Source organism: Sinocyclocheilus anshuiensis, unplaced genomic scaffold, assembly GCF_001515605.1.
Source record: "Sinocyclocheilus anshuiensis isolate Anshui unplaced genomic scaffold, SAMN03320099.WGS_v1.1 scaffold15019, whole genome shotgun sequence".
In the NCBI taxonomy this organism is placed as follows: domain Eukaryota; kingdom Metazoa; phylum Chordata; class Actinopteri; order Cypriniformes; family Cyprinidae; genus Sinocyclocheilus; species Sinocyclocheilus anshuiensis.
Genome location: NW_015542177.1, coordinates 519 through 18,369, shown reverse-complemented (window position 1 = coordinate 18,369; position 17,851 = coordinate 519). Strand labels below are relative to the sequence as shown.

At 42.0% G+C, this 17,851-nt stretch overlaps 1 protein-coding gene across 1 annotated transcript; it reads right to left on the bottom strand.

Annotated features, from left to right (window-relative positions):
- Positions 1-1,219: 1,219 nt before the first annotated feature.
- pik3c2g (phosphatidylinositol-4-phosphate 3-kinase catalytic subunit type 2 gamma) lies at positions 1,220-17,355 on the bottom strand. Its single transcript, XM_016489310.1, is given in 32 exon segments — positions 1,220-2,917; positions 3,034-3,159; positions 4,237-4,328; positions 4,598-4,652; positions 4,732-4,828; positions 4,907-5,025; positions 5,247-5,494; positions 6,409-6,521; positions 6,603-6,772; positions 7,558-7,694; positions 8,726-8,855; positions 8,953-9,045; positions 9,425-9,532; positions 9,662-9,804; positions 9,938-10,070; positions 10,203-10,296; positions 11,120-11,308; positions 11,398-11,531; positions 11,714-11,828; positions 12,169-12,297; positions 12,712-12,834; positions 13,216-13,399; positions 13,558-13,588; positions 13,661-13,786; positions 13,947-14,010; positions 14,514-14,584; positions 14,668-14,779; positions 14,896-15,010; positions 15,079-15,236; positions 15,718-15,797; positions 16,718-17,037; positions 17,170-17,355. Coding segments are annotated over 31 exon segments (3,846 nt in total). The 5' UTR covers positions 16,922-17,037; positions 17,170-17,355; the 3' UTR covers positions 1,220-2,764.
- Between the last annotated feature and the right edge of the window lie 496 nt (positions 17,356-17,851).

The window sequence follows — 17,851 nt, the reverse complement described above, 5'->3', positions numbered from 1 at the left end:
GTGTGTGTGTGTCTGTGTCTCTGTGTGTGTGTGTGTGTGTGTGTGTGTTTGTGCGTGCGTGTGTGTGTGTGTGTGTGTGTGTGTGTGTGTGTGCGCGTGTAAGCAGTGTTCCACGAGGTGTCAGTGTATCCCAAGAAGGAGCTGCCATTCTTCATCCTGTTCACGGCGGGTCTCTGCTCCTTCACAGCTATGCTGGCGCTCCTCACGCATCAGTTCCCAGAGCTCATGGGAGTGTTTGCTAAAGCCGTGAGTGTCACACACTTCAGTACTCCAGACAAACACACCACCGTTTAACGTTTTCATTTTCATCAACAGACACATTCAGTGTCATCAGCTGATGAAGAACCATTTGAATGACACCGATACACAGATAACTCATCATGCTCATATGTGAGCCTGGAGTACAAAAGCAGTCTTAAGTCGCTGGGGTATATTTGTAGCAATAGTCAACAATACATTGTATGGGTCAAAATTATCAATTTTTCTTTTATGCCAAAAATCATTAGGATATTAAGTAAAGATCATGTTCCCTGAATATATTTTGTAAATGTCCTACTGTAAATATATCAAAACTTAATTTTTGATTAGTAATATGCATTGCTAAGAACTTAATTTGAACAACTTTAAAGATGATTTTCTCAATATTTAGATTTTTTTGCTCCCTCAGATTCTAGATTTTCAAATAGTTGTATCTCAGCCAAATATTGTCCTATCCTAACAAACCATACATCAATGGAGAGCTTATTTATTCAGCTTTCAGATGATGCATAAATCTCAATTTCGAGAAATTGACCCTTATGACTGGTTTTGTGCTCCAGGGTCACATATTTGTGTTTGAAATGGCAATTCTTCATGTAATCATGAGCGGTTCATCTTGACCAAGTTCAGCTCTATAGTGGCTGAGTTGTGTTACTGGGCAAATATTAGATTTTTCCCCATGCTTTCAGCTGATTGAGACACTGAAATATAATCAGCCAAATCTGAAGCACAGTTTGAGTAGAAAGTGGCACATCTTACCCCATTGACTCTTATTTTGTTTTACTGTGAAATAGTTTTTCAGACATTAAAATTAGCTATAAAATGCACAGGCAGCCAGTCAACATTTTTTTTGTTTTGTTTTTTGATTATATTATTGAATGTAATTTAATACGGAGGCGATCTTGTCTGAGAGTAGGGTTCAGACTGCAGATATCTCACTTGTTTCTGTCTCGTCCTTCAGTTCCTGAGCACTCTGTTCGCTCCGCTGAACTTCATCATGGAGAAAGTGGAGAGCATTCTTCCCTCGAGTCTGTGGCACCAGCTCACGCGGATCTGATCTCACAGATACGCATTATTATTATTGACTGAGGTGCCAAGTTCTTCAGAAGTGCCCCAACAGCCAGAAAACAAGAGAAACACAACCCACATCATACACAGAAGGAATTTATTTCCCCCTTAATCTCCTGTAAATATTTCTGTTTAAAACTTTTAAACGCCATGGATATATAAAGAAAAAATAAAACGATTTCTGTACTGCTGCAAAACAGACGTGTCTATTTTTGAAGAAAATCCTCTTCTGTGACTTTGTGTTCTCAAGTTTGAAAACTGTCTGAAAGCAGCAGAATATCATTGATGATGATGATGACATGCGTTCACACATAAACACAAAAGTGGAGTCACACAGGTTAATTTGTGAATCTCTTCCTGTACACTTCTGCATCACATGACACATTCGTGGATTTTGCTCCAGCCGATCAGAACATCAACAAATCACATTGTTTTACATTCAGAGCAGCACCAGACTATAGAAGAGCTCTTGTGATGTTTTTGTAATGTAGGACAGTTTCAGTGTTATAACGGCGGTGCCGTGTGTCGTGGTTTAGGTTTGTGGATTGGTTAACTTCATGTGAGAGGTGAGTCTTCAGCTTCTGGACAGTCGTGAGGGTCTCAGCAGATTGGTGGAGGTTTGCAGCCGATTTCAACAGAAGAACAGTGAGAGTGAAGGTGCTGGAAATCACATTTGTGTCTCCTGAAGTGACAGCTGTTGCATTATTGAGCATGTGAGTCCTGCACATGAAGAGTTACAAGTGAGATGATACAATCTGAAGGAAAATTTATTGTTATTGGTTTAATGGTTCAAAAATAGACACTCATTTTAGTGAATGTTTATCCATATTATGCACAAAACAATGGCGAGGGAATGACTGACTGATGCTTGATGCTCAGACATCAACTTCAACTGCTTTTTATTTATTTTATTTTTTTTTACATGAAACATGATACAATGTCTTCTCAATATCATTAACTCCTCTTCATCTGTAGGTCAAAGACCATGTCCCAAAAACCTTCACGCTGATGCTTACATATTTCAGAAACTGCTCAATGGAATTTTAAAACTAAAAAGATCTTAAACCCCATTTCTATTTTTCAGGTTTCATTAATATAGCACTTAATACAATAAAATTGCTTCACAGTAAAACCAGTGTAAGTGTCACCAAGTTCAGTTTTAGACATCTGTCGTTTCAAATATAACTTCAAGTACAGCTCTACAGAGAATAGGACCGTGACAGTCTTTATGCCTCTGATGAGCGAGACGAGAAACCCAAACTCCGTCAGGTGACAGTGGAGTAGAAACCAAGCCTGGCATCTAAACCGTTCTTCACTAATGAGCTCCATTAATACTGATCAACATTTGTCCTCCATACTCCGTGATCTCCATCAGAAGCGCATCGCTGATGGTTCTGTGAAACAGCCTTCATGTTCACTCGAGTGCTTCAGTAATGCTTTAAACGGCCGAGAAGCCCAGAGGAAACCACTTCTCCTGGTCCAGAACTCTCTCTTCCAGAACCACGTTTGTAGCCGCTACAAAAGTCTTCCTGCTCTTCACCGTCACCTCCAGCACGTGTCCGTGGAGGTTGTGCACGTTCCTGTACTCGATCTGAAGAGAAAGCCACAGGTCTGAGAGGAGACTAATGTTCAGATGTGACACACACGTCAGTAACAGCAGAACTACTCATCAAATGCATTTCAAAGAACCGAAAGGCTTTCCCATACCAGTTCATTGAACGTGGGATTGTCATTGCTGCGGACCACTTTGGTCTTCCTCTTGGTCTTGTCCTGCGGGTCAGGTCTTAGTCGCGTGACCACATATGCATCCGGACACGAGCCGTTAGACAACCTCTGAACGACAGCACACACACAATTCTGCTTCAGAATAAGAGTTTACAGTCGTGCAGCTGAAAACATTAGTAAAAGTGAACAAATATAACTCCAGAACAGAATCTTAAATTTTGTAAGCCAAACCTCAAATCATACAACCCCACGTAAAGTCAAAAACTGTTTTTTCTAATGGCAAAAGTGCAATTTTAAGGGGATAAAAAGATGTTAAAATGATTTTCGGTAACGCTTTACTTAAAGCCTGTACTATGCATTATAAAAGGTATTCATAATGTACGTTGTAATGACTATATATAAAACGCAACAGATTAACCATTTGTTGGTCACATGACTGATCAACAGTGATGTGTTTACTTGGTAAAATATGAAGTGGCTTCCAGCTCCGAGTCATGAGGCCTCAGTTTGTTGTGAACATATTGTAGGTCCTGGACGTCCTTCAGCTCAGGCATACCGGCCGCCAGCATCTACAATCAGACGCGTGCATGGATACAGAAACACATGAGAGGGAGCAGATGTCAGCTAAACAAAGCGAGCAGACAGAGCTTTCCGCCTCACCAGCTGCAGCAAACTGAGCACCAGAGCAGAGCGTCTGCGCAGACTGTTGAACATTAGTAAAAGTGAACAAATATAACTCCAGAACAGAATCTTAAATTTTGTAAGCCAAACCTCAAATCATACAACCCCACGTAAAGTCAAAAACTGTTTTTTCTAATGGCAAAAGTGCAATTTTAAGGGGATAAAAAGATGTTAAAATGATTTTCGGTAACGCTTTACTTAAAGCCTGTACTATGCATTATAAAAGGTATTCATAATGTACGTTGTAATGACATTTCATAAATAATTATAACCAAAGTTAAAATGCATTATAATATTTGAAGGTTTGTTTGTCATGTGTTTTAATGCATTATATCTTCTAAAGGTGTAACAGTGAATAGATAAGTATTATAATGTATTATATTCATTAGATTTTACAATTTTACAAGGCATAATTAATGCATTAAAATAATTGTATAATGCATTATATATAAAGGCTTAAAGTAAATCAAGAACAATAATGGGTTGGAAAAAAAAAAGACTCACGATATTTTTCAAATGCTTTATCATCACAGATAACTTATAGTCTTTATAAGACAGGTAGAGCTGAATCTGCGGTCGGACATGAGCGTCTGTTTCTGGAACAAATGCAAAAAAAACCATTTTCAGACAAATTTAAACATGAGAAAAAACTGCAGGGTTGGAAGTAAAATATGTGAATTAATCCCTGAAGCAAATCAAAGCCATGCAACGACATATATTCCAGTAACTTTAAACTGAAAGGAAGAGCAGCGTTTCATTTTATCATTATGAATGCAAGCTAGCAGTAAACCATTAAAACCATTAAGAGTCCTCTGCAAACAACAGTGAAATGCATCATCAATCATCGTCCAGGAAGAGTCTTTACCTGACTTGACCGCAGCGTTTGGTCCGTCCAGAAACAGGCTGCAGACGTATTCGTTCTGTTAGAGACATGATGAAATATAAATGAAAGTGCGAGGTAAAGTACTGGGAAGCGGCACAGAGGCGGCACTCACTCACCCCTTTGCAGGGTCCTTCAAACAGCTCCTTCAGATACTTGTTCAGCAGAGACATCTTCCGGCCCGGTGTAAAGGACATGTTAAACCATCTCGGGAACCTAGAACAGGACAAAGACCAGATCAGTCCGGCTCTCCTCTGCCCTGCAGTGATAGCACATCATGAGCGGGACTCTTACTTTGGCAGCGTGGACTCGATGAAGTGCTTCTGCAGGAGCTTGTGGAGCATCTCAAACTGAGCAAAGCTCTTCTGAACGACGAGGAATCCGTCCTCAATGGTCACCTTCAGCTCGTACGTCTGACTCGAACACAACGGACATTATGTGTGAGAAAAAAAGGATTTAATAGTACAAATGTAGGCCAAATATACTTGGATGTTTCTGTATAGTTATCAGTATAAGCCAAGAGTGCTTAAGTATAAACAAGCGTCTTTTTATCGAACATCTCCACAAATTAACACGCATCTTCTCAAAGATCTTTCTGAGGTCTCGTTGCTCAGGTTTTGTGAAGGAAACTCACCACATCTTTGCCGTTCACTGTATATTTCTGGATCACGGCCTCCTGAATGTTGGTGTTGGAGGAGATCTGGCTCTTAGCCGGCGCTTCTGAACGTTTGACAGAGGAAAACTGCACCATATTGTGGATGAGGAAGTTTAATTTGACTGGGAAGCTCTCCATGCTCTCTTTAATTTTTCTGAAACAGGAAACACACGAGTAGAACCTCTGTAAACACTCATCAAATATGAGAAGCCATGTTTTATTTATTCAGTTGTCATCAACGGTCTTATTGCAAAGGGCATTGCTCGTTTGCACGGGAAGATGCTGCTGTGTGAGAAGAGAACATGAGCTGTGGATGATTACAGATGCATATCATTATCAAACTATTTTGAAATGCATTTCCCAAGAGGACTGATCAGACATTAGACACAGATAAACAACATACTCAAAAATGAGGTGTGTGTGTGTGAGTGTGTGTGTGTGAGAGAGTGTGTGTGTGAGCGAGTGAGTGAGTGTGAGAGAGAGAGTATGTGTGAGAGAGCGAGAGAGAGAGAGAGAGAGAGAGAGTGTGTGTGTGAGAGAGAGAGTATGTGTGAGAGAGCGAGAGAGAGCGAGAGAGAGAGAGAGTGTGTGAGCGAGTGAGTGAGTGTGAGAGAGAGAGTATGTGTGAGAGAGCGAGAGAGAGCGAGAGAGAGAGAGAGTGTGTGAGCGAGTGAGTGAGTGTGAGAGAGAGAGTATGTGTGAGAGAGCGAGAGAGAGCGAGAGAGAGAGAGAGTGTGTGAGCGAGTGAGTGAGTGTGAGAGAGAGAGTATGTGTGAGAGAGCGAGAGAGAGCGAGAGAGAGAGAGAGTGTGTGAGCGAGTGAGTGAGTGTGAGAGAGAGAGTATGTGTGAGAGAGCGAGAGAGAGCGAGAGAGAGAGAGAGTGTGTGAGCGAGTGAGTGAGTGTGAGAGAGAGAGTATGTGTGAGAGAGCGAGAGAGAGCGAGAGAGAGAGAGAGTGTGTGAGCGAGTGAGTGAGTGTGAGAGAGAGAGTATGTGTGAGAGAGCGAGAGAGAGCGAGAGAGAGAGAGAGTGTGTGTGTGTGAGTGAGTGAGTGAGTGAGTGTGTGTGTTTGTGTGAGAGTGAGCGTGTGTGTGTGTTTGTGTGTGTGCGTCTGTGTGTTTGAGTGTGTGTGTGTGTCAGACTGTTGTACGCGTCACAGCTCAGCTCAACGAAGCGGTGGAAGCGCTGTGGATTCTCGCCGCCGCCCGTGATGAAGCGCTGCATCTCCGGCGTGAAGATGAAGGGCGTCCGGTCTCTGTGCATTCACAAAGTGGACGTCTACTTTAGAAGGGGTTCTTTTTCATTATGCAAAGTGACAAGAAAACAAATCACTTGCCTCTTGATGCTACCGAACTTCTGCGCATTGCCCATGATCTTCCCGAAATCGATGTGGAACATGTGGCCGCTGTGTTTGATCATGATGTTGTCGTTGTGACGGTCGCAGATGCCCAGAACGAATGTGGCGACACACCAGCCGGCGCAGGAGTGAAGGAAGTTCATTACAGCCTGAAGGTCAGATGACAGACAAACACACCTCACACCGGCGCTGTGGCCAAGAGCAGACATCATTGAAGAAGAAATATACTGTGTGTGTGTGTGTGTGTGTGTGTGTGTGAGTGAGTGTGTGTGTGTGTGTGCTTCAGCGAGCTACAGCTGCGGTGAGTGTGTTTGATTATGACTTCGGTTATATGATGTCAGAGTGTTTTAATAAACTGTATATCCCTTAACAGAATAGATCAGAATACAAGTATTTCATAAAGAAGTTTCTTTAGCTGTAAGACGGTGGGGACGTTTGCTAATTAACTAAATGATTTGATTCGACATTGGAATATTCGCGAAATTTAAAACAATATACACATCGTTGAACCGTTTATATGGCGCGGAGAAACAGTCAGGTCAAGTAGTTAAAAGTTTAAACACAAAACGTAAACGTTTGTTTATCAGTTGAATATTCCTTTATGTTTTATTATTTTCTTAACGATGTTTTTTTTTTTAATCTTGAAATTCAACAGCTGCTCGATCGGTTTGATGCCCATTTTCCCACGCTTTTTACTTTTTATATGCATAATTTAGACAGCTATTTAATTAAAGAGACCCACTTCTAATAAGCTAGCCGTAAAATACAGGAAAAATCCATATCAATTTTTTTCGTGTGTGAGTGAGTGAGTGAGTGAGTGAGTGAGTGAGTGTGTTTGTGTGTTTGTGTGAGAGTGAGAGGGTGCGTGTTTGTGTGAGAGTGAGCGTGTGTGTGTGAGCGTGTGTGTGTGTGTGTGTGTGTGTGTGTGTGTGACCTTCTCGTAGTCCTCTTTGGTCTTGTTCCTCACATGGAACCATTTCTCTAAGGTGTCTTCCCTCAGCGCTCCAGACAGACCCCACTCCTGATGAATCTTCGCCAGCGTCACGGCGTCAGGCACCACTTCCACTAAACCTGAACCCAACCATTCATGACACCAGCTCTTACTTTCTTATCTTAAACTGAGCTGTACGCATTAACTACAGTAAAACAAAAACTGCTGTTATTTTATTCTTTTGACTGTTTTGATCTAATAAAAAGTAATGTAATGCAAAGAGGATATTATTAGTGACTGCAATTTCAGGTTTTGGCACCAATGGAGTCGATTACAAAAATCAATTCCATTCTTACAGCAAAAACAGAGCATGTCTTTGGATTGAGAGAGAAATCCGTCGACACGGGGAGAACATGCCAAACCCTGGCTCAGCTAGATCGTCATTCTAAATTTGTCTCATTTAATGGGATCATTCATTGAAGAATCAAAATGATCTTTGGCACAGAAAAGGCCATTGTACTATAAAAAAAATAATAAAATAAAAAACTCAAAACTTCCTTGTTAGTCCTACTTATCTACTATTTGAACAGAGGTGTTCAAAGTTCAGCTCCAACCCTAATCAAACACACGCGTGAAGCGGCTAGCTGAGATCTTCAGGAACACATGACCGGTGGAGTGTGGCTGGAACTGAAGTCTGAAGGCAGATCTCCATGAACTTTTTGAGCTGCCTTCATCTAGAAAGCATCTCAGAAAAGCATGACCTAATAAATGTGTCTTCAAGGTTTCAAAACAGAGCAACATGAGCCGGCCTCGTCTCTCCTGACAGGAAAGTATCACCCTCTCATGATATGACACACATACAATCATACATACATTCAACAACACTCTGATGCATCACTAAATCATAAGCAGATTGTGTGTGAATCTGCAGCAAACGAGCGACAGAGAGCCAGCATGTCCGTGAGAGAGAGAGTTGATCAGATTCAGTCAGGTTTACACTTATTTAGACATCTGATTGATGTTCAGGAAATTATACGATTGAGCTGCAAACTAAATAAAAAAAAACTAAAGTACTGATGCAATATGATGAGTAAAGGATTGCAATTTATCAATACAATTATAACGGCAGAGACCCACATCTTCCTGACAATCTTTTCAACGTCTGACTGACCTTGATCTCGTCCAGTAGAAATGCATCTGTACGTGACCATCCTCATGTCCAGTCCCTCCTGTCTCCACATGCGGTCCAGAAGATGCACGATCTGCAGCACCAGCATGTCCTGCCGCAGGTTATCTCCAGTCTGAGCCAAAACACAACAGCGAAAATCACGCTTTTAAGATGAATTCAACGAGTACTGACAAACTACATTCCCCGTAGCTCGTGAAGGATCTTCATACTTTGCAGATGAGGCTGTAGTTCTGGCCCAGCGGGTCGGCCGTGATGAAGGACACTTCCATGGGCGCTGCGTTTGAATTAAAAACCTTAAAAGACTGAGAGACATATACAGTTTTCATGCATCCATAAAGAAACATTTATATCACTAGCAGTGATGGATTTAACCAGAAACTCAAGCTCTTGAAAGTGACACCAGTGGTCTATCATGTTCACACATAACCTAATCTTGTAGTTCAGAAACAACTATACTCATATACGTCAAAAATGGGCCTCATTTTACATTTTCTGAGCGTGATTTTAGACAGTATACTGTGGTCAGATCACAAGTCATGTCCAGAATATCAGAAAAGGTCATTTCTGCTCAGTTATGCTCCTTCTCACAGAAAAATGGTCTATAGATTGTATCACAGAGACTGCGTTTATTACTAATCTCTCATGCACAGTAAATCTCACAAATGCATTTATTGAATGTACCTCAATATTCACAGCTTTGACCACGACCGCTGGATCTAATGGAAGCCTGCAGGACTGTCCATCAGCAAAAAAGCTCACAATCTTCCATCTCTCTCGGCGAAACACATCCTGCACAAAAACAAAAACAACATTTTTAAATTTCATTTCAGAACCTAAAAAGGATCTTGTTAAGGTAAGGCTTTCTATGTTGGGTTTCTCTGTTTTGCCAAGGCAAATGAGCCTGATATATTAACAGACCTTTCTCTTGTTTTTGTCAGCTGAGCGGATTTTCTCTGCCACTTGAGTGAGAAGATCCACCAGTCTGCTCTGGCGCTGAAGCTCGTGTCTCAGAGCGCGACCGCAGCAGTTCTTCAGCGCCGACAGAACCTTATTCAACACACAGACACACACACACAGACAGACACACACACACACAGACAGACACAGACACAGACACACACCCCCGCATGACACATTTGCTCTTTCTAATGCTTCTATTATGTTTTATAATTCCATTCCATTATAATAACTCCATTCAATATAATTAAAATGTAATGCACATGTTCCCTCACCAGTACAGCTGCTGAGCGATACGGATGCAGTGCAAAGATCTGGAGAGCAGAAGCTTCATCAACGGCCCGTCAATTTCCCACTCCATCTTCAGAGCCTGGAGGAGAGGTCAAACATCAAACACAAACGAGATTTTTTTTGTCAGCATTATAATGCTGGAAGGACATGCAGTGGTCATCATGAGTGCTAGCGTGTGTCTGGAGGCGAAGCATGATGCTGCGTGTCTCACCTGCACCAGCTGCGGCAGAAACTCCTCCAGCTCACTGTCACACATCTGCTGGAAACACTGCACCGCCACTGAACGCACGCGCTGGTCATGAAACCTGACACAAACACATCCGCTTAATCTCTGATTCACATCAGAAGAACAGCAGAAATGCAGTACAAGCCGTTTGCAGAAGTACATTCAGTGATCTGATGAGAGCAGCATCAACTAAAGCCCAAGAAAATCACTGCCACTGTATTTATACGCCCACAATTAACATCATTATTCACTGTGATAATGACAACTAAAATCATTCATAAGACAAATGGGTGGGTAATACAAGCAAAAATTGATACCACAATATTTTTTTCAATTTTTTGCAATTGCATGATAAAATATGACATGTCTTTATGGAAACATAAACATTACAGTTTACTAAAATAATAATGGTCAAAAGTAATGGTAGGCCTATCATAAAAGTGACAAATTTTGTGACAAATTAATAAATAATTACTAAAAAATATCTTTCAAACACAATCATCGAGGCTTTTCACTTTTGAGCACAAGTGTTTTCTGAACCTTCTCTATGACCCAATATGTCCAGTTTTATGTTTTCATGACATGATAAACATTTTGGTGACTATATAATATAAGACACACCAGAAGTGTCTGTAAACAAGGAAAATGAATGGTCACCTGCCAGACGTGCCAGGAGTTTTTATAATATTTTGTATTTTTTTTGGTTTATAATGTTTTGTTGGCAGATGAATGCCAAATGAAGACATAAAATAGTGCACAAAGATTACAATCTAGTCAATCTGCAAAAAAAAACAAAAAAAACCCTGTCTATCTTTCAGGACTGATTCCAAACTCATTAACGCTAGAGCTCTGGTCCATGTCCTGAACAGAACAGAAATACTGATGTGTTGTGGGGATCATACTCATCACTCAGGAGGAACAGGGCCTCCGCAGCGCTCACGGGGCTCCAGCGCTCCAGGACAGAGTATATTTCCGGCAGGTTCTGCGGTCTCCACTGCGGCGCGCTGCCCAAAACCAAGTGCAGGCGTGAGTTCCTCTGGCTGCAGATGTGCCGCTTGCTCCACAGGAAGGCCTTCTCGTTGTCAGTCATGCTGCAGAATGTTGAACAGAAGAAGTGACATTAATGTCCACATCAACCACCGTGTCTGAACTGCTCATGGGTGTCTTCTCTTGTACTGACAGCGACAGGCTGTGTTTCTGACACACTTCTGTCACTCTCTTCTGCAGCTCTTCACACAGCACAGACTCCAGGACTGCTTCGGGCCGAGCCGCCGCTCGCTCATATCTCCACTGCTCAGACTCCGGGAAATCCATCTGTGGAGAAAACCCAGTGTGAAAGAGGCTTCCTTTATGAACAAGATTAACTTCATACTTTAGCTCTCACAAAACCGCTCAAGAAATGTGGTGCACACGCGTCAGAAAACATGATGAACTGCACATTGAGAATACTATATGTGATGATGAGTGATGTTTCCAGAGAGTGTAAAAGCGTGCACCTGTAGAATGACTCCAGTGGGCTGTCGATGGCCGTCGCTCAGCGCCGGTGACGGAGGACAGACGGGAGGCACCTGTGTGGACATACTGAGCAGAACCGTGCCATGAACCGCAGTCCTGCAACAGCACAGCATCCATCCATCAATCACAGCATCACAGAAACACTGGTCGAAGCATATTCACTGCATATGAAGGTCCACAACACACTCTATACAAGTAGGCATACTCTTGCATCCAGAAAAACACAATTCATAATGCAACGCAAGAACATGCTGCATTGAAAGCATTGGGCATCAGCATACATGGTTTTCTTTTCTAGTCAACGACTGGCAGACCAATAGTGTGAAGACTAAAAATTTATATTTTGAGAAGCGTCTATAAAATGAGGTCTAATGTTGTTTGGTTCCCAACATTTTTTCCAAACATCAAAACCGTTTTGATGAGGTGAATGGCATACCTGTTGTTAAAAAGAGGAAGGACCGCCCAGCACAGGAGCTCGGGGTGTTTGGCCTGTTTTGAGCCCAGTAGATGAAAAGACAACATTGATTCATATGGAAGCTCCTGTACTGGAACGGGAAACACCAATCTGAAACACACAGGAACCAGAACACCATTTGACTTTGAACTCAGTCGTATGTTTCACAGATAAACAGAGCGCAATGAGTTCACTAGATAAAAGGACTATAAAAGAAATTGTATTCATCCTAATGAATATTATCAACCCTGTACCCCGTTTTGACCGCAGTGAGCGTGAAAGTGGTATCCTTGCAGTGTAAGAGTTTTCCAGCACAAACACCCAGAGTGCATAATTTAGTGAAGGTATTCATTAATGAAAACTCTGTCATATATTAACCTGTTTACTTTTGAACTCAAACCAATAGAATTCCCTCATTAAAATACACGAAGCCTTTGAACCACAAGCATACAGTTGTGGCCTTTAGGAATGCACATATTTGTCATGCCGTAGCACATCATTCACTGTAGATGAAGTAGCTCTTACAGACGGTTGCACTGGATCTTGCAGCTGAGTTGCAGGGACGTGCTGATGTTCTCAGACAGCACAGGTTCAGTCAGATTCCTGCCGCAGTATGTGAGCGAGCAGCTCACGCTCAAGTGATCGTAACTGTAACACACACACACACACAGTGACTCATACTCCTCATTATCACAGAACCAGTTCACCCATTAACCATTTCCTCATCCTCAAACCCTTATGACTTTCTTTCATCTGTGAAACACAAATAGAGATTCTTTGACATCCAAGTCGCTCTTTACTGAAAATCTTCCACTGCATCTCTCAACTCTCATTTGTGCTTGTGCACATTCAAACCTGGACTTCACATCAGTGCTGCTAAAACCATTGGTTCTCCCGTCTCAGAACGGATATCCAGGATTGTTTTGAATGAGATTTGAGAGCTACGGCAGATTTTCACCACACTGTTCTGCACTCACAGCTATGCTCTGAGGACCGGGTTTCTCAGAAGTGTTAAACATCTGGTTGTACCTGTTTATCCAGCCCGGCAGCAGTCTGTAGAGGCACGTCAGGTTAACTTGCAGCATGCAGCTGCTGTGCTTGACGTCTGCTGCTGGTGGATTCAGATGGTCCTCCTGTCCTCTGAAGTCCAGATCAAAGTTTGTGAAGAAAATGTGGAGCAGCTTCAGCAGAGCGTGATGGAGCATGACTACAGCTGAAACATGCAGACTTTACACTTACAATGCATGCACATCACTGAAAACAACACTGCTCTTCTAGAGCAAACAGCTAATGTGTGTCTTGAGCTTCCACTCAAACAGAACAGACATGCAAAATCAAGCCCTGAGACTTCACTTTAGTATAAAGACTCACCAGTTTCAGAGTCACACATTTCGACTGGAGTCTAGGGAAAAGAACATTATATTTAATCTTTCTTATTAAACACCAATTCAAAAACACTTGAGGTGTGTTGTACCAGTGTGACTGGAGCGTAGCACTGGATCCGCCCGACGGCATCCTCCAGATCTGCTGTAGTGACGCCACACAGCTGTTCACACACGGCATGAACGCTCTCCACAACCTCCCTCACACCGACATCACACTGACATACCAAACACAAACCCTGTCAGTCAGTCATTACGTCTTTACTGAAGCCATGCAATGACATGCAGATCATTCAGAGTAAAGTTCACATGTATAGAAGCATTCCAGTCATGCACATGGATTTCTTTCTTTCAGATTAATTTCAGTGAAACACAAACCCAGCTTCTCAAGAGCTTGTTTACTGCCTGGCTGTAGATGCACAGTTTCTCCTGCAGACCCGACCTAAGAGAACAAAGGAGATTCAGTATGTTGGCACTTGACTATACCATCAAGAACAACAACTATAAGTACACAAATAGGTCAGGAGAGATATAAAGGCATATAACGCTGGCAAAATTCAATTTGAAATGTAATATATAAAAAGTGGCATGATTTTCAGTACATTTTCAGCAACATTCTGAGCAAAACTTGAACTTGAATTTGTCAGTTCTGTTTTAATTTTGTGACGAATGCAACAAAATTCTATGTGGGTTAAAAAATGCATTTGATTACATTTACGTCCCCGCCTGTCAATCACCGCATCATAGCTAATACACAACCAATTTAAATTTTTCAAATCATAACACACCCAAATTATATTTCAATTTCAAAAATAAAATGCACCAGATGTTGCACACGTGTATGGGGAATGTACATTCAAATACAATACTACTGTACACTGACATCTTACATTGCAAATGGAATTTTGTCAGCCTTATTCTTCCGTAGTACAGAAGCAAGCAAACCTTAAAGTGCTGAATGCACAAGCAGAAGCGAGGACTTGATTAAAATGAAACATCTGGTGGTCGTCTTCCTCCTACAGAAACATGCAATCTGATAACAAAATGACCTTCTTCAAACGAGAAACTGTCTCAGAGCCACAGTAATTCAATGCCATACATCTCGTGTCAGTGTTTTGTCAGCGGAGTCCTTGAGCACCATCCTCACTGGAACATCCAAAGCAAACTTCTGATACACCTGGATGCGTTCATATAATCCCAGGATTTCATCGCTGGACGAGGCGAGACAAAACAACGACAGAGAGTATTTCCATTAACGTTCAGCAGCAACAAGAACATCTGATCCACTACTGGCAGCGTGCATGTCAAATACGACAGGTGAAATTACCTTCTGAGATACTCCTCTGAGTCGCAGAGTTTCATCAGGTACTGTCCACTGACAGAGGCAGAATGATCTAGAGTCACCAGAACCGCCTCCATCAGCTCCTGGGCTGTGCTGTTCACTGAGAAAATAATGTGAAAATAAAGTGCTTAAAGCTCAAACCTGATGTATATCATCTGTAATACTTACATCTGCTTCTGTACGGCAGTTCCACGGGCAGCCAGGGAACAGACACATTGAAGAGAAGTTCAGCAGACTCCAGGAGAGACACGTGCACAGGAGCCACGCGGGCCCACACCACGCTCGAGTCAACCTTGTCACGATTGAGCCTGTATTCTGAGAGCAGTCTGTCAGAAGACAGCATTCAAGCAGGAATGAGGACGTCAGTCACATGCATGCAGCTCAGTTATTCATACTGGAGCAGTGAGCTACATATCCATGTCGACTAAATATTCTGGTGTGTAAATTAAAGTTCACATGAATTATTTAGTGTTAAATGTACAAGTGAATTCAGTACACATGCATGACATTCGACAGCCACAGAGGCACATTATTATGATTAATACGATCTTACTGCGATGTTGACATGCAGAGCGAAGCAGTTCTGCTGTTACTGCCTTGTGTGGAATCAATTAAAGTGATGCTCCAAGCGTCCTGGTTATTCATACTGGAGCAGTGAGCTACATATCCATGTCGACTAAATATTCTGGTGTGTAAATTAAAGTTCACATGAATTATTTACAGTGTTAAATGTACAAGTGAATTCAGTACACATGCATGACATTCGACAGCCACAGAGGCACGTTATTATGATTAATATGATCTTACTGCGATGTTGACATGCAGAGCGATGCAGTTCTGCTGTTACTGCCTTGTGCGGAATCAATTAAAGTGATGCTCCAAGCGTCCTGCAAAAACACAAATTCATAATCTATTAGTAAGATACAGAGTGATCGACAGAGCGCCATCCACAGGCTGAATTACACAAGCGTACGTGTCTGTGTTCAGCGATTAATAGGCGGTTAATCGTAATTATTTATTAACTGTATTAATTCTAGTGCTATGACTCGGAAATGTCTGTTATTTTAAAATATCCATTAGTAAACCTTTTAGTATTTACTAAACATTCAAGTCATATGTAAGAAAAGGTTTAGCTAAGAGCCAAAGTCTATCTATGTACAGTCTAAAGCAGGGGTCCTGCAGAGTTTCTAGTAAGAGCTTGAGCAGCGTGTTCAGGTGTGTTTGATTAGGCTCGGAGCTGAACTCTGCAGGACACCGGCCCTCCAGGACCCAGTCTGGTGACCCCTGGTCTTTTTTCTGGTATAATGCATTCAAATCCTCCAAACTTACATTTGGTCCTTTAGCAGACGCTTTTATCCAAAGCGACTTACGAATGAGGACAACAGAAGCAATCAAATCCAACAAGAGAGCAATGATATGCAAGTGCTATAACAAGTCTCAGTTAGCTTAACGCAGTACACGCAGCAAGGTTTTCTTTTATTATATAATAAATAAAAAGAAAGCAGATAGAATAGAAACAGAATAGAGCAAGCTAGTGTTAGAGGCCTTTTAAGCTTTTGCTAATTGTATAATAAATAAAAAGAAAACAGACAGAACACAAAAAGATTAGAGAAGCTAGTGTTTTTTGTTTTTTTTAAGAAAACAAGCAGTTAGTAAATGAATAGAGTGCAAGACTGCTTTTTTTTTAAATAATAGAATTAGAATAGAGAGTGCTAGAGTTAGAGGGTTTAACATTGTAAACTCCAAGCTCAGGCATGGACTGTATTACTCAGTGCCATGGTTCTATCATCAGTCAGCAGCACAGTACCATGCTCACGCCGTCACGGTGTGTAACAGGCTGCTTCAGCTCTGATCCTGCAGCGCTTTCCTCATTCTTCACCCGCTCCTGATTCCTCTGATCGGCTGCGGAGTCAGAAAGGGCTGTGTATAAATCCAGATAGTCCTGCTCTGAGAAGGCAGGCCCATCCCATCCCTGAAACACAGGACCCTCGGGATCTTGACATGGATCCATCGGATCTCAGCATGTAAAGGCAGATCTCTCAGAGGATCGTGTCATGAGAAATGCTGGAGTCCGGGTTCAGGTCATTGCTGACAGGCCGGTGTTAAATACTCTCACCATCTGATCATCTGTAAACAGAGAAAAGCGTCAGAATAAAGATTAGCGCAGCTTTAACTTTCCCTCTCTTTCCGCAGCGGATCTTGAATCGTCTCGAGTGAAATCAGTCTGATTCGGAATAAAAATATGTTACATTAACTTACTCATAAGAGTGAATCCAGCAGCTTACTCCCGAAAGCTTCACGACAGGTGTGGGAGGATCACTCGTAATCAACGCTAGTATTGGTATCGGATCGATACTTTAGGTGAAGTTTCTCTACTCTACGCCTAGCTTTGCTCCCGCTCCGCGCGCCGCTCCTTTCATCTCGTGTGTAAGTTACTTAGTGACATTTGAGCCGAGGCACCGGAGGATAATGGGCGTGACAGATGACGCGAGCCTTGTGGTGATAACGTGGAAATCACGTGACCAAAGACAAACGTAGCCTCACTTTACCTTTCACAGGCTTTTGGCAGCTTTATTTTTACATTTTCGACACTCTCGAAGCTTTGAATCCTTTCCCCGGAGCAGTCAGAGGAAAGTCTGAGGCGGAGTCCCAATTCGCCCAAAAGTATGTACTCGTTTTGTTAAGAAAAATTACGTAGGCTACTCTTTGAGTGAGTGTGTGTGTGTGTGCCGTATACATCAGACTTTTTTTAATTTTTTATTAATGAATATACATAAAGATAAATACCTTTTATGTAATCACACCAGCGAACTTCAGTGGTAATGGGCGTGAAGTTTTGGGACAATGTGCAGTACACGGTTAACGAATCACAACACACTGGGCCAGCTAACCAATCTGAGCCCGTTGTGTATTTCTGAGGGAGTGGTATCATAGAAACAGG